The sequence below is a fragment of the Lithobates pipiens genome, unplaced genomic scaffold (genome assembly GCF_037356315.1).
Source record: "Lithobates pipiens isolate NorthernLeopardFrog02 unplaced genomic scaffold, aLitPip1_a1.2 Scaffold_162, whole genome shotgun sequence".
In the NCBI taxonomy this organism is placed as follows: domain Eukaryota; kingdom Metazoa; phylum Chordata; class Amphibia; order Anura; family Ranidae; genus Lithobates; species Lithobates pipiens.
Genome location: NW_027507750.1, coordinates 2,880,743 through 2,895,609, shown reverse-complemented (window position 1 = coordinate 2,895,609; position 14,867 = coordinate 2,880,743). Strand labels below are relative to the sequence as shown.

General features: G+C 46.3%; 1 protein-coding gene across 1 annotated transcript in view; it reads right to left on the bottom strand.

The window, feature by feature from the left end:
• The window catches only part of UNC5D (unc-5 netrin receptor D), a 1,128,748-nt gene that overhangs the window by 253,794 nt on the left and 860,087 nt on the right, over positions 1-14,867 (bottom strand). The window contains 1 exon segment of the mRNA XM_077484820.1: positions 3,603-3,980. Coding sequence (XP_077340946.1) covers positions 3,603-3,980 — 378 coding nt within the window.

The following is a 14,867-nucleotide window of genomic DNA, read 5'->3' as shown; positions in this document are numbered from 1 at the left end:
AGACTTGCTTTAGTGACATCCCTTCTGGCTCCAGATCCTGCTTGCTGTTCCCCTACATTGATCCCTGACTTTCTGGCTTGGCTGACTATCTGTCCCGGTTTCTGAACGTTGGCTATGTTTTGACTACGTTTGTTCTTTTTACTTTTTACTATTAAACAAGTGCGATTTAACTGTACTTCTGTCTCGGCCTGATTTCATGGTTTCTGACAACCGCCACCATACCTGTCGTGCCGATCATCGGTATTCCCTGAGCCCATGTCCCAGAACAAGCATGCAGATTCGGTGTTCTAATGTCATTCTCCATCTACATGCGTGTTCTGGGTCAACACCTCGACTAGTCCTAAAGTCAGAGACTGCCAGGCAACACAGATTGTGCGAGGGAAGTCAGAAACCGCAATGTCTGTGGTTTTCCAAGTACAGTTTTTCTTTAACGGCGGATATTGTTCTACGCTAATTAAACAGAAGGAAGCCGCGAGTCTTCAGACAATGTTGGGCTTTAGTTATCGGACCTGAGAACAAAACCTAAATGGCAAAGAATGAATACATTCAAGTTCTTTATGCTGTAGAGCGCCCGTCCATCACACTCTCTTGGTCCATAAGTTGGTGATCTGGGAACCCATCTGACCCTTTCTGTTTGTGAAGCAGGATAAGAATTCCCAAGAAAATCCCATTGCAGGTGGAGGTGGTTTGCTCAGACAGCAAAATGCAACAAAGTGTCAATACCGACAATATACGAGGACTGTACCAAAAGTAATGCAACAATGGGCATTACACAGGCTGTTCAAAGGTCACGTGTTGGTAGAGTAACTCTTCCTCTATAGCAGGCTTTCTCAACCTTGTGACCCTAGAGGAACACCAAAAATGTCCATGTCTCGAGGAAACCTTATAGAAACCAAATCAGCAGGCAGTGGGCGTAACTAGAACCTTCAGGGCCCCGATGCAAGAAACCATGAAGGGCCCCCCTGAACCCCAGCCAGGGCCCTTCCCTCCGAGTCCGGCGGTGGAACTCCAGGGCGTGGTCACAGGTATGACCTTTGTGAGCCCTGTAGTTCCACCACTGGCATCAGTAGTTTTTATTTATTTATTTTTTACATTTTTTAGGTGCCCCATTGGGGGACTGTCCCTAGGCAGGATGGGGTCCCGGTCCCCAGAAGAGATGAGGTCCTTTTCTCCAGGGCAGATGAAGTTACTGCTCCCAGGTGAGAAGGGGTCCCTGTCCCCAGGGGAGGTGGGGGTCCCTGTCCCCACGTGAGAAGGGGTCCCTGTCCCCAGGGGAGGTGGGGGTCCCTATCCCCAGGGGAGATGGGGGTCCCTGTAGCCAGGGGAGGTGGGGGTCCCTGTCCCCACGTGAGAAGGGGTCCCTGGCTGGGGAGAACAGACATCGGACTGAGCGGCAATGCATGGAGCAGGAGAGGGGTACTTTGAGGAGCCGGCTGAGGACACAGGTCATGCGGGGAATGCACAATTAAAGAGCAGCCAGTGCGATAGTCGAGCATGGAGCTCTGCTAGTCACCCTCCACCTCCAGCCACCCGTGTGCATGGTGCACTGGTACCCCTAGCTGCCTATGCTGCTGCCGGCCATATGTAGAGGGGGCTGCATGGGCCCCCTGCATCACAGGGCCCAGTTGCGGTCACGACTGCTGCACCCCCTATAGTTATGCCCCTGTCAGCAGGGCTCAATAGGAACAATGCTCCTCATATTGGTGGTCAATAGGAAGAATGACCCCCTTAAAGTGGATTTCAGAATGCCACCCTTAAAGACAGCTAAAAAGATATTTGGTGTCATGCAGCTGGGCTTTGCTAAGTGGTGCTGAACCTTGAAGTCTGTAGGCATCATCAAATAGGTGGTCCACCAGCCACACCTCAAGGAACCCCTAGCAACCTCTGGAGGAACCCCAGGGTTCCACGGAGCCCTGGTTGAGAATGGCTGCTCTATAGTAAGGTTTCTTCTTCTTTTTCATTGCAAGTAAATACTGGATTCCAAGCAGAAGCAATGCGCTGTCATTGAGTTCTTGATGAAGGAGGGGTGCAGGCTGTCCGATATCCACAGAAAGCTACAGAATGTTTATGGAGATATAACCACGAAGAAGAGTCACCAATGACAAGACATGGCTCTTCCCAATGGTGTCTTCTCCGTAAACATTCTGGAGCCTTCTGTGGATGTCGGACAACCTGCACCCCTCCTTCATCAAGAACTCAATGACAGCACATTGCTTCTGCTTGGAATCCATTCTTTACAGAAGAAGGAGAAGGAGAGGGAGAGGGAGAGGCAGAGGGAGTAGGAGAAGGAGAAGAAGAAGAAGAAGGAGGAGGAGGAAAAAGAGAAGGACAAGAAGGAGGAGGATGGGGAGGAGAAGGAGAAGTTGAAGGAGAAGGAGGAGGAGAAGAAGAAGGAGGAGTAGGAGGAGGAGGAGAAAGAGAAGTAGAAGGAGGAGGAGGAGGAGGAGAAAGAGCAGGAGAAGGAGGAGGAAAATGAGAAGGAGAAGAAGGAAGAGGAGGAGAAAGAGAAGTAGAAGGAGGAGAATGAGAATGTGGAGGAGAAGGAGAAGAAGGAGGATGAGACGGACAAGGAGGAGAAGATAAAAGGAGGAGGAGGAGGAGGAGGAGAAAGAGCAGGAGAAGGAGGAGGAAAATGAGAAGGAGAAGAAGGAAGAGGAGGAGAAAGAGAAGTAGAAGGAGGAGAATGAGAATGTGGAGGAGAAGGAGAAGAAGGAGGATGAGACGGACAAGGAGGAGAAGATAAAAGGAGGAGGAGGAGGAGAAGGAGGAGGAGGAGGAGAAGGAGGAGGAGAAGGAGGAAAAAAGGAGGAGGATGAAAAGGAGTTACTCCTCTTTTGGACATTCAGAAACCAATTATCTTCCCCCTTTTTTTTAATCGACTCTTTTATACAGTAGAGCTGAGCTCAGGCGCGTTTGGATGCTCATCCAAATCCATGTTACCAAGCCAAGCCAAGATGGACCAATCACATACAACGGGGGCAATCCCTACCCTGCAGCCACACGTATACAAGCAATATGTATATGTGAGGCTGCAGGGTGGGGAATGCCTCGGCCACAGGTGATTGGTCTATTACAGGTTATAAATTAACCAATAGATACTATTTCAAGAGCTGGTTCTGTCCAGCTCAGCTGAATGCTTTTAAAAAAGTCCTGGATTATTTCCTAAATGTGCAGAATATAACTGGGTACTGACTTTTATAGGTAAAGTTGGTCCAGGGAAAATCTGATTGACTGTTGGGGGATCAGGAAGGAATTTTTTCCCCTGCTGGAGTAAATTGGATCATGCTTTGATTGGGTTTTTTGCCTTCCTCCAAATCAACTGTGGGTATAGGATTGTGTATTCCCCCCCCCTTTTATTGGTTGAACCAAATCAGGGGTAGGCAACATGGGGCTGCCCAGCTGTTGTGGAACTACATTTCCCATGAGACATTGCAAGGCTGGCAGTTACAATTACTCCCAGAGGCATGATGGGACTTGTAGTTCTGCAAAACCTGGAGGGCCCCAGGTCGCCTACCCTTGAACTAGATGGTCTTTATTCAACCAGAATACCTATGTAACTATGTACTATAATTCAAACAGTACATTAAGGCAAAGACTCTTACCTGTATTTGGCATCACCAGCCGCCCTCCTTGATGGCCAAAAAGTCCACAGACTCTCATCTCCGGCTTGGAGGAAACAGAGGACAGGTTCTGAATGTAGGGAGTTTTGTTCCTATTGTGTAAAGTTCCAAAGCACCTGTTGTTCCCATGAGGAAATGTCCCCGAGAGGGTCTTGCTGTGGAACTCCGGCCTCTCAGTCACCCCCAGTGACACCATAAATGAACTTTGCACTTTGACCTTGATGTCTGTTAGGGGGTTAAAGATTGAAGATTCGGTCATTAGCTCTTTGTCCATGGGGTCCTGGAAACAAATGGGACCGCTGTAGGTTCTGCTGACCGTTAAGTCAGGCTGGAGCGAGGAGTTCAGCAGAAGAGAGTTACCTGCAAGACAAAAGGGATCAGCTGTCATCTGGTGACCACAACCCAGGCCTTGTCATGAATTGCACAGGTGACCATTGTGATAGACTCCCCCGGGACAGAGGCTTTTGGAGGGGACTGAATGCTAGCCTCTGGTTTACTGACTATGGGCCCTGGTCTGTTAAGGGGAATCTTTGTTTCAGCTCCCAATGCACCTCCCACGTCTAAGTCATCCTGTGTCTATTAGGGGCACAGGGTGACTGAGAAAATGATGTACAGCTATTTAGTGGACATTGAGAATGCGGTGTGGATTAGTAAAAAAATTGAACAGTAATATTTATCCACAGTATCCCCAGGAAATATACAAAGACTATTCCTGGTTTGTTTGTATCTGAACTATACATGTTAATTGAAAGAGCTGATCGCATTGGCCTCTGTACAATGTGGGCGATGGATAGTCTGCTATTGGGGGCTTCTGCTATTGAGTGAAGGAGTTCTGTGTTTATACTTAATGTGTATTGTGTCTTCTGAGCTAGAAGACGACAAGTCTGACTTGTCGTCTTCTGTGTTTATACTTAACCAGTTGCCGACCGCCGCACGCCGATGTACGTCGGTACAATGGCACGGGCAGGCATAAGGACATACATGTACGTCCCTTGCCTCCCGCGGGTCGGGGGCCCGATCGGGCCCCCGCCCGGTGCCTGCGGCGGTCGGTATTCGTACGGGAGCGATCCCGGACGAGGGGACGGCCATTCATTCATGGCCACCCCCTCGCGATCGCTCCCGACGAATAGAAATCCCCGGTGACATCACTTCCTCTCCTGTAATGTAAACACAGGAGAGGAAGTGATGTATTCTCTCCTCCGTGTCGGTATTTTTCGTTCCGACACGGAGGAGAGCGGATCAGTAAGTTGCACCAACACTCACACACACAGTAGAACATGCCAGGCACACTCACACCCCCCCTTTACCCCCCGATCACCCCCCCAATTACCCCTGCCCCCCAGTCACAGTGACACCAATGTCATTTTTTTTTTTTTTTTTTTTTTTTTTTGCATTGGTGTCATTTGTGACTGTAATAACTGTTAGGGCAGTTAGAGTTAGCCCCCTTTAGTTCTAATGTACCCCCCTAACCCCCCCAATAAAGGTTTAACCCCGTGATCACCCCCCGTCGCCAGTGTCACTAAGGCTGGGTTCACATTGCAGCGGTTTATGAGAACGAATGTGATTCGCACCGCACTGCAGTGCAAATCACATCCGATCTCTGTGCGATTCGAGTTCAGCCATTCGCCGCACCCGCCGCACCCGCCACACCCGCCGCACCCGCCGCAAATTCGCACGGGACCCTTTTTTTGGCCCGCAGCAGAATCGGATCGCATGGGTGTTCACACCATGCGATCCGAGTTTGCAGATCGCACTGCGATATGCGAACTGATCTGGGGGTGTCAGTAACATTTCACTGACACTCCCAGCAGTTCGCATAGGGCAGTGTGAACTGCCGCCGGGAGGCATGCGATGCGGGAACCCGCCGCGGATTCGCGGCGTTTCCGCATCGCTCCAGTGTGAACCCAGCCTAATAAGCGATCATTTTTCTGATCGCCGTATTAGTGTCACAGGTGACGCTAGTTAGGCAGGTAGGTATTTAGGTTCGCCGCAGCTTTTTATAGCGCCAGGGACCCCCATATACTACCGCATAAAGCCCCCTGATTGCCCCCTAGTTAACCCTTTCACCAGTGATCACCATATAACTGTTACAGGTGACGCTGGTTGGTTAGTTATTTTTTTATAGTTTCAGGGCACCCGCCATTTATTACCTAATAAAGGTTTAACCCCCTGATCACCCGGCGGGTGTCATTTGTGACTAATAACTGTTAGGGCAGTTAGGGTTAGCCCCCTTTAGTTCTAAGGTACCCCCCTAACCCCCCCAATAAAGGTTTAACCCCGTGATCACCCCCCGTCGCCAGTGTCACTAAGGCTGGGTTCACATTGCAGCGGTTTATGAGAACGGATGTGATTCGCACCGCACTGCAGTGCAAATCACATCCGATCTCTGTGCGATTCGAGTTCAGCCATTCGCCGCACCCGCCGCACCCGCCGCAAATTCGCACGGGACCCTTTTTTTGGCCCGCAGCAGAATCGGATCGCATGGGTGTTCACACCATGCGATCCGAGTTTGCAGATCGCACTGCGATATGCGAACTGATCTGGGGGTGTCAGTAACATTTCACTGACACTCCCAGCAGTTCGCATAGGGCAGTGTGAACTGCCGCCGGGAGGCATGCGATGCGGGAACCCGCCACGCATTCGTGGCGTTCCCGCATCGCTCCAGTGTGAACCCAGCCTAATAAGCGATCGTTTTTCTGATCGCCGTATTAGTGTCACAGGTGACGCTAGTTAGGCAGGTAGGTATTTAGGTTCGCTGCAGCTTTTTATAGCGCCAGGGACCCCCATATACTACCGCATAAAGCCCCCTAATTGCCCCCTAGTTAACCCTTTCACCAGTGATCACCATATAACTGTTACAGGTGACGCTGGTTGGTTAGTTATTTTTTTATAGTTTCAGGGCACCCGCCATTTATTACCTAGTCTCACTAGTGTACCCCTAAATTTAGGGGTGTCTACTTTCCAAAATGGGGTCATTTGGGGGGGGTTTGTGCCATCTTGGCATTTTATGGCCTTCAAAACTGTAACGCCCTTAGAAAGCCTGAAGGCGGTGCTTGGTTTTCGGGGCCCCGTACGCGGCTAGGCTCCCAAAAAGTCCCACATATGTGGTATCCCCATACTCAGGAGAAGCAGCAGAATTTATTTTGGGGTGTCATTTCACATATGCCCATGGCATGCATGAGCAATATATCATTTAGTGACAACTTTGTTAAAAAAAAAAAAAAAAAAAAAAAGTTTGTAATTTTCCCGCAACTTGTGGCAAAATATAAAATATTCCATGAACTCAACATGCCTCTCAGCAAATAGCTTGGGGTGTCTACTTTCTAAAATGGGGTCATTTGTGGGGGTTTTGTGCCATCTTGGCATTTTATGGCCTTCAAAACTGTAATAGGTAGTGAGAAGTGAACTCAAAAATTTACGCCCTTAGAAAGCCTGAAGGCGGTGCTTGGTTTTCGGGGCCCCGTACGCGGCTAGGCTCCCAAAAAGTCCCACATATGTGGTATCCCCATACTCAGGAGAAGCAGCAGAATTTATTTTGGGGTGTCATTTCACATACGCCCATAGCATGTGTGAGCAATATATCATTTAGTGACAACTTTGTGTAAAAAAAAAAAAATATTTTTTTTTTTGTCATTATTCAATCGCTTGAGGCAAAAAAATAAAATATTCAATGGGCTCAACATGCCTCTTATCAATTTCCTTAGGGGGTCTACTTTCCAAAATGGGGTCATTTGGGGGGGTTTTGTACTGCCCTGCCATTTTAGCACCTCAAGAAATGAGATAGGCAGTCGTAAACTAAAAGCTGCGTAAATTCCAGAAAACGTACCTTAGTTTGTAGATGTGACAACTTTTGCGCAAACCAATAAATATACAATTATTGACTTTTTTTTTACCAAAGACATGTGGCTGAATACATTTTGGCCTAAATGTATGACTAAAATTGAGTTTATTGGATTTTTCTAATAACAAAAAGTAGAAAATATCATTTTTTTTCAAAATTTGCGGTCTTTTTACGTTTACGCAAAAAATAAAAATCGCAGAGGCAATCAAATACCATCAAAAGAAAGCTCTATTTGTGGGAAGAAAAGGACGCAAATTTTGTTTGGGTACAACATTGCATGACCGCGCAATTACCAGTTAAAGCAGCGCAGTGCCAAAGTGTAAAAAGACCTCTGGTCATTTACCAGCAAAATGGTCCGGTCTGAAAGTGGTTAAAGAGGGATTCCACCTACAAAAAAATATTAAAAGCCAGCAGCTATAAATACTACAGCTGCTGACTTTTAATAAATGGACACTCACCTGTCCCGGGGTCCAGCGATGCAGGCAGCCGAGGCCGATCGATCGCTCGGCTCTCGGCTTCTGCCGCCATCATTCTAGGTGAGGGAATCAGGAAGTGAAGCGAATCGGCTTCACTTCCCGGGTCCCTACTGCGCATGCGCGAGTCGCGTAGCGCAATAGGAATTGTCCACGCTGTCTCTGGGACCCGTGTGTGTCCCCAGCAGACAGCGCGGCAGGACAGGAAGAGGCATAGACTCCCACGGGAGTCTATGCCTGGCAGTGGGTGTAAATACCTGTCTTTGACAGGTATCTCCACCCCCCTCCCCCCTGAAAGGTGCCAATTGTGACACCGGAGGGGGGGGAGGGTTCCCATCAGCGGAAGTTCCACTTTAGGGTGGAACCCCGCTTTAATGTGTATTGTATCTTCTGAGCTAGAAGATGACAAGTCTGACCTGAAGGGTCAAACTTTGGAGTCACGTCGGCTGGTTAAATCGGCCTTTCCCAACTTTTTCAACATAGAGGAACCCTTGAAATAATATTCCAGTCTCAGTGAACCCCCTGCTAAAAATGACTATATCTACAACTCATGATACTTTAATGTGATGGTCATTGGGAAGAATGCTCCTTACACTTATGGTCATTGGGAATAATTACCACCCTATTAAAAGAGCAATGGTGTCGGTGAGAACTTATCTAAGAGGCAGAAATTTGCCGTTGCTTCAGGAACCTCTAGCAACCTCTGGAGGAACCCTGGTTGAAAACACCCTGAGTTAAATGATTAGTTAATTAGCTCATGTTTCTGGTTACAGTTGTATTGTTAGGGTAATATTGGGGGGGGGGGTCTTTCTCAAGTGTATAAAAGCCTGTATTCTTTAAATAAACAGTTCTGGTGTACTCCAAAACTGGTGTTGCCTCCTTCTTGGGGTTACTATAGCCAGATCCATTGGTCTCGTGTTCCAGGACTTGGGAAGCAGTTTCTCTGTGGAGATGCCCAACAGGGTGTCCGGAGTCCGTCTCAACCCTGTGTAGACAACCATCAACTAACATCCCAGGTTTTACTCTTTTAGGATTAAACCCATTTAATTTTAGCAAACCAGCAGATAGAATTTCTATATATACACCCCCCCCCCCCCCCCCCGGTACTAAATCCTATGTGATATAAGCCATCAAAGCGTTACGGGAAATACAGAATGTGCACTCATGTATCTCAGAGTTAATATAATTTTACTATGCACTTACATGCTAAGCCATGTCGTCCCCATTATGGGCTCCCTATCTATATTTCATACACATTTCATAGCTGCGGTAGTATGCATGGATGAAGCATGGATGAAGCATGGATGAAGCATGGATGGAGCATGGATGGAGCATGGATGGAGCATGGATGAAGCATGGATGGAGCATGGATGGAGCATGGATGAAGCATGGATGGAGCATGGATGGAGCATGGATGAAGCATGGATGGAGCATGGATGGAGCATGGATGAAGCATGGATGGAGCATGGATGGAGCATGGATGAAGCATGGATGGAGCATGGATGGAGCATGGATGGAGCATGGATGGAGCCGGCTTGCTTCACTGTCACAGAAGGTTCACTTACTTAATGTAGCTTGCCGAGCTCTGTGACTGCGTATAGGAATAATTCCCTCTATAATGACTTTCACAAGTAAATAAGATTTGTTTTCATTGATTCTATTTGAAAGACGCGATTCTTTAACGCTCGCACCTTTTTGGTGGTTGGTAAAAAAAAAAAAAAACGATCCGAGCAATAAATGATACCCAGGGCTGTATTTATCAGAGACGTTCCTCCTGAGCTATAGAACCAGGAGAAGGCGGGTGGGCGAAAAAATACTTACTGGTACAATAAAAGCGAGCTCCAAGCGGATGAAAAAAAAAACCTGGAGTTTTATATATATATATTTTTTTTCACTTTAACAAATTAACACTTTGGGGGGAGATTTAGTAAAACTGGAGAGTGCAAAATCTGGTGCGGCTCTGCAGAGAAACCAATCAGCTTCCCGGTTACCGTCCAAGCTTAACCACGTGCCGACCAGCCGCCGCCATTATACGGCGGCAGATCGGCTCTTACCCGCGAATTGCCATAGCTGCACATCGGATCCATATCAGGCACGCGCGCGCCTGCTGGACGGCTGGGGGGGGGGACCCAATGTGCGTGGCAAGTGGCCACAATGTCAGCCACCCACCTGCGATCGCGGCAGAGAGAGTCAGAACTGGGATCTGTCAATGTAAACGGGCAGATCCCCGTTCTGACAGGGGAGGAGAGATAGAGATCCGCTGTTCCTATTGATTAGGAACAGCGATCTCTCTCCTCCTCCAGTCAGTTCCCAGTTAGAAACACCTCCCTTGATCGCCCCCCCCTCCCCCTAGTGGTTAACCCCTTCCCTGCCAGTGACTTTTACGCAGTAACCAGTGCATTTTTATAGCACCGATCACTGTATACATGTCAATGGTCCTAAAAAAGTGTCAAAAGTGTCCGATCTGTCCGCCCCGCAATGTCGCAGTCCTGCTAAAAATCGCAGATCACTGCCATTACTAGTAAAAAAAAAAAAAAAAAATTGTATAAATCGTATTATTTATTTATTTTTTAAATTACATAAATCTTATTCTCTATTTTGTAGACATTATAACATTTGCGCAAACCAATCAATATACGCTCATTACGATTTTTTTTTTTTTAACCAAAAATACGTAGCAAAATGGTCACTGCCATTACTAGTAAAAAAAAAAAAAAGATAATAAAAATGATATAAATGGTATTATTTATTTATTTTTTTTAAATTACATAAATCTTATTCTCTATTTTGTAGACATTATAACATTTGCGCAAACCAATCAATATACGCTCATTACGATTTATTTATTTTTTAACCAAAAATACGTAGCAAAATGGTCACTGCCGTTACTAGTAAAAAAAAAAAAGATAATAAAAATGATATAAATCGTATTATTTTTTTTTTTTTTTTAAATTACATAAATCTTATTCTCTATTTTGTAGATATTATAACATTTGCGCAAACCAATCAATATACGCTCATTACGATTTTTATTTTTTTTTTAACCAAAAATACATAGCAAAATGGTCACTGCCATTACTAGTAAAAAAAAAAAAAGATAATAAAAATGATATAAATCGTATCATTTATTTATTTTTATTTTTTTTTTAACCAGAAATACGTAACAAAATACATGTTTGCCTAAAACGATGAAGAAATTCATTTTTTTTTTAACTTTTTTGGGATATTTATTATAGCAAACAATATTCTTATTTTTTTTTTTTTTTTTTTTTTTTTTAATTGTCTGTCTTTTTTTGTTTATAGGGCAAAAAAATAAAAACCGCAGAGATGATCAAATACCAACAAAGGATGGAAAAAAAAAAGGATATCAATTTTATTTTGGTACAGCGTCGCACGACCGCGCAATTGTCAGTTAAAGTAACACAAAAAATGGCCTGGTCATTAAGGGAAAACATTTTTTTTTACGATACGGCACTGCGTTGGTTTAACTGACAATTGCGCGGTCGTGCGTCGTTGTACCCAAACAAAATTGATGTCCTTTTTTTCCCCACAAATAGAGTTTTTTCTTTGGTGGTATTTGATCACCTCTGCGGTTTTTATTTTTTTTGTGCTATAAACAAAAAAAGAGCGAGTTTAAAAAAAAAAAAATATATATATTTTTTACTTTCTGCTATAAAATTTCCAATAAAAAAATGTCAAAAATAAAATTTCTTCGTCAATTTAGGCCAATATGTATTCTGCTGCATGTTTTTAGTAAAAAAAAAAAATCCCAATAAGCGTATGTAGATTGCTTTGCGCAAAAGTTATCGCGTCTGCAAACTATGGGATATTTATTTTTTAATGTTTTTCTTTTTTTACTAGTAATGGTGGCGATCAGCGTTTTTTTAAGCGGGACTGCGACACTGCGGTGGACAAATCGGACACCAACTGACACTTTTTTGGGGACCAGTGACACCAATACAGTGATCAATGCTAAAAAAAATATGCACTATCACTGTACTAATGACCTTAGCTGGGAAAGGGTTAACATCAGGGGCATTCAAAGGGTTAAATGTGTGCCTAGGAGTGCTGGGGGGGGGGGGGGGGGAGTTGCACTGTGGAAAGGTGTTAGTGTCTTCCCTTGTCAGAGAACGGCGGTTTGCTTTGTTTACATAGGCCGACCGCCATTCTGCCTATCTCCCGAACGATTGGTGGGTCCCGACAGACGTCGCGTCCGACCTGCTGATTGGCTCCCACTGTGTCCAATCACAGTGGGAGTGGGTGGCGCGTGTGCGCACCCCAGACTGGGAAGTGCCAGATCACGTACCTAGTAGTATGTGTGGGGCAATCGTGAACAGGTTAAAGTGATTTTAAAGGCAAATAAATATATATATATATATATATATATATATATATATATATATATATATATATATATATATTTTTTTTTTTTAAATAACAAACATGTTATACTTACCGGCTCTGTAATGGTTTTGCCCAAAGCAGCCGCAATTCTCCTCTTCTTGGGTCCCCCGCTGGCACTCCTGGCCCCTCCCTCCTTGCCGTGGGGGCACCTGGGCAGGCTCGTTCCCAAGCCGCTGCTCTGTCTGTCCATTCAGACACAAAAGGGTGGATCAGCCCCACCCCTGCTCTGGCCTCATTGGCTCACTGATTGTGATTGACAGTAGTGGGAGCCAATGGCTGTCTCAGCCATTGAGGAAGCAGAGACCCCCGGAGAGGCAAGGCTCTCGTGCACTTCCCTGGATCGAGATGGGGCTCAGGTAAGTATTGGGGGCTGGGGGCAGGGGGAGGGGGCTGCTGCCCACACGTGTCTTTTTTTTATACCTTCATGCATAGAATAAAGAAAAACCTTGAGCCTTTGTAACCACTTTAATTGAACAAGCTGAAGTTAGAATCTGATTGGCTCCCATGCACAGGCGCACCAGATTTTGCACTCTGCAGTTTTAGTAAATCTCCCCCCTTGACTACTTTTCCTGCTATTGGATCATCTCATTCTCTGCTGGCTCATCTCAGCCCCTTTTTGTCATCACCAAAGTAAGGACCAACTTTTCCTCTCGATGCCTCTTTCCCTGTGGCCGGTAGAGTTGGTTAAAGTCACGTTATGACATAAATCGTGTTGCGCTAATGTGAAGAATCCAAAATTGTGTTTCCAGACGGGAAAGGGTCTCCGCCACCAAAGAGCCACAACTGGGGGCTCAACAGAATTCTACGAGTCTCTTGTGGAGTCATACAGGGAATGGAATGTGATGATGATGATGATGATGATGATGATGATGATGATGATGATGATGGTGATGGTGATGATGATGATGATGATGATGATGATGATGATGATGATGATGATGATGGTCAGCATAAGGCAAATCTTCCAACTTCCTCTAACAGTCTCGGCGGCTGGCCAAAGGCATTGATGCCCATAAGTATCCTCGGCCCATTTTTGTCCTATTGATTCGCGTGGAATGGGGACCTGTCCTGGACAGATCTCTGATATGGATCATTTACCTTCCTGAGCATTCGGTCTCCTATTCTTTTCTGAGGTGTCGAGATGCGGAGATGGACGGAGAAGACCTAAGAGCTCTGTGATACCTCTGCCGCTGTTCCTCAGAATACCCAAGAGGCATACTCTAGGACAGGGATGGAGAACCTCGGCAGCCCAGATGTTTCGAGAACTACATTTCCCATGACGAAGCTCATGCACTCTGCAGTGTGGTGGAGCATCATGGGAAATGTAGTTCCAAAACACCTGGGGTGCCGAGGTTCTCCATCACTGCTCTAGGAGTTCAGGGAACAGGTAATGACAATACAGAGGAACGAAGACCTGTCACCGGCTTCTGGTAACGAGCTATGACAAGGCACACCCAAATTACATGTGAAAAATCAGCTACACTCAATGTATTTATAGAAGCGGCCATGGTTGTCACACTGGCTGGACTTCATGTCCATGACTTGGTGGATTGATGGGACTAGTGGTTTATAAGATTCTTTGTGTAGAAAAGTCCCAGGCCTCCTTCAGTCTAATGAGAACCTCCAGAGCCAGGGATAGCTGACATCCTTCAGTACAGAGTGGGTTGCAAGGCATAGTGGGTGCAATCTAAGGTAGATTAATGGGCGCCAGACACTTCTTGGATGTCCGGGACTTTTTCAGTCTAATGAGAACCTCCAGAACCAGGGAAAGCTGACATCCTTCAGTACAGAGTGGGTTGCAAGGCATAGTGGGTCCAATCTAAGGTAGATTAATGGGCGCCAGACACTTCTTGGATGCAAAGAGGTTTTATTTCTCTTGAACAGAACTATGGGGAAGAGGGTTAGGGCCAGGGCACCCTTAGGTAGTTGCACTGTTAACTGGCCTACCCTGAGACTTCTACAGGTAGACAGCCATGCTGAGAAAGGCATCCAGCAAGAGTAGGAATGCTGTCTCCTACGGCAACAGTCTTAGAACAGTTCCTAACACAAGTTGTAACAAATTCCTTTACTTTTCAACAATCACTTCTTGCAGGTTCTCAGCCCACTGAGCTCCTAGTCTCTCTCACTCTAGACTTGCCGATTCACTGCCACTGAATCCCCTGAGCTCTTCCAATCTTCACTTTAGTATCTTCCTCAAGCATCACCCCCCGCTTCTCTGCTGGGTCCCTAGCTTGGCACTCACAGATACTTCTCAAGCTTCACCCCACTGGCCTGCCCGGTCCCTGGCTTGGCACACAAAGCTGCTCTGCAAGCGTCACCTCCGCTGGTTGGGTCCCGGGCTTGGCACACAAAGCTGCTCTGCAAGCATCAGCTCCGCTGGTTGGGTCCCTGGCTTGGCACACAAAGCTGCTCTGCAAGCGTCACCTCCGCTGGTTGGGTCCCGGGCTTGGCACACAAAGCTGCTCTGCAAGCATCAGCTCTGCTGGTTGGATCCCTGGCTTGGCACACAAAGCTGCTCTGCAAGCATCA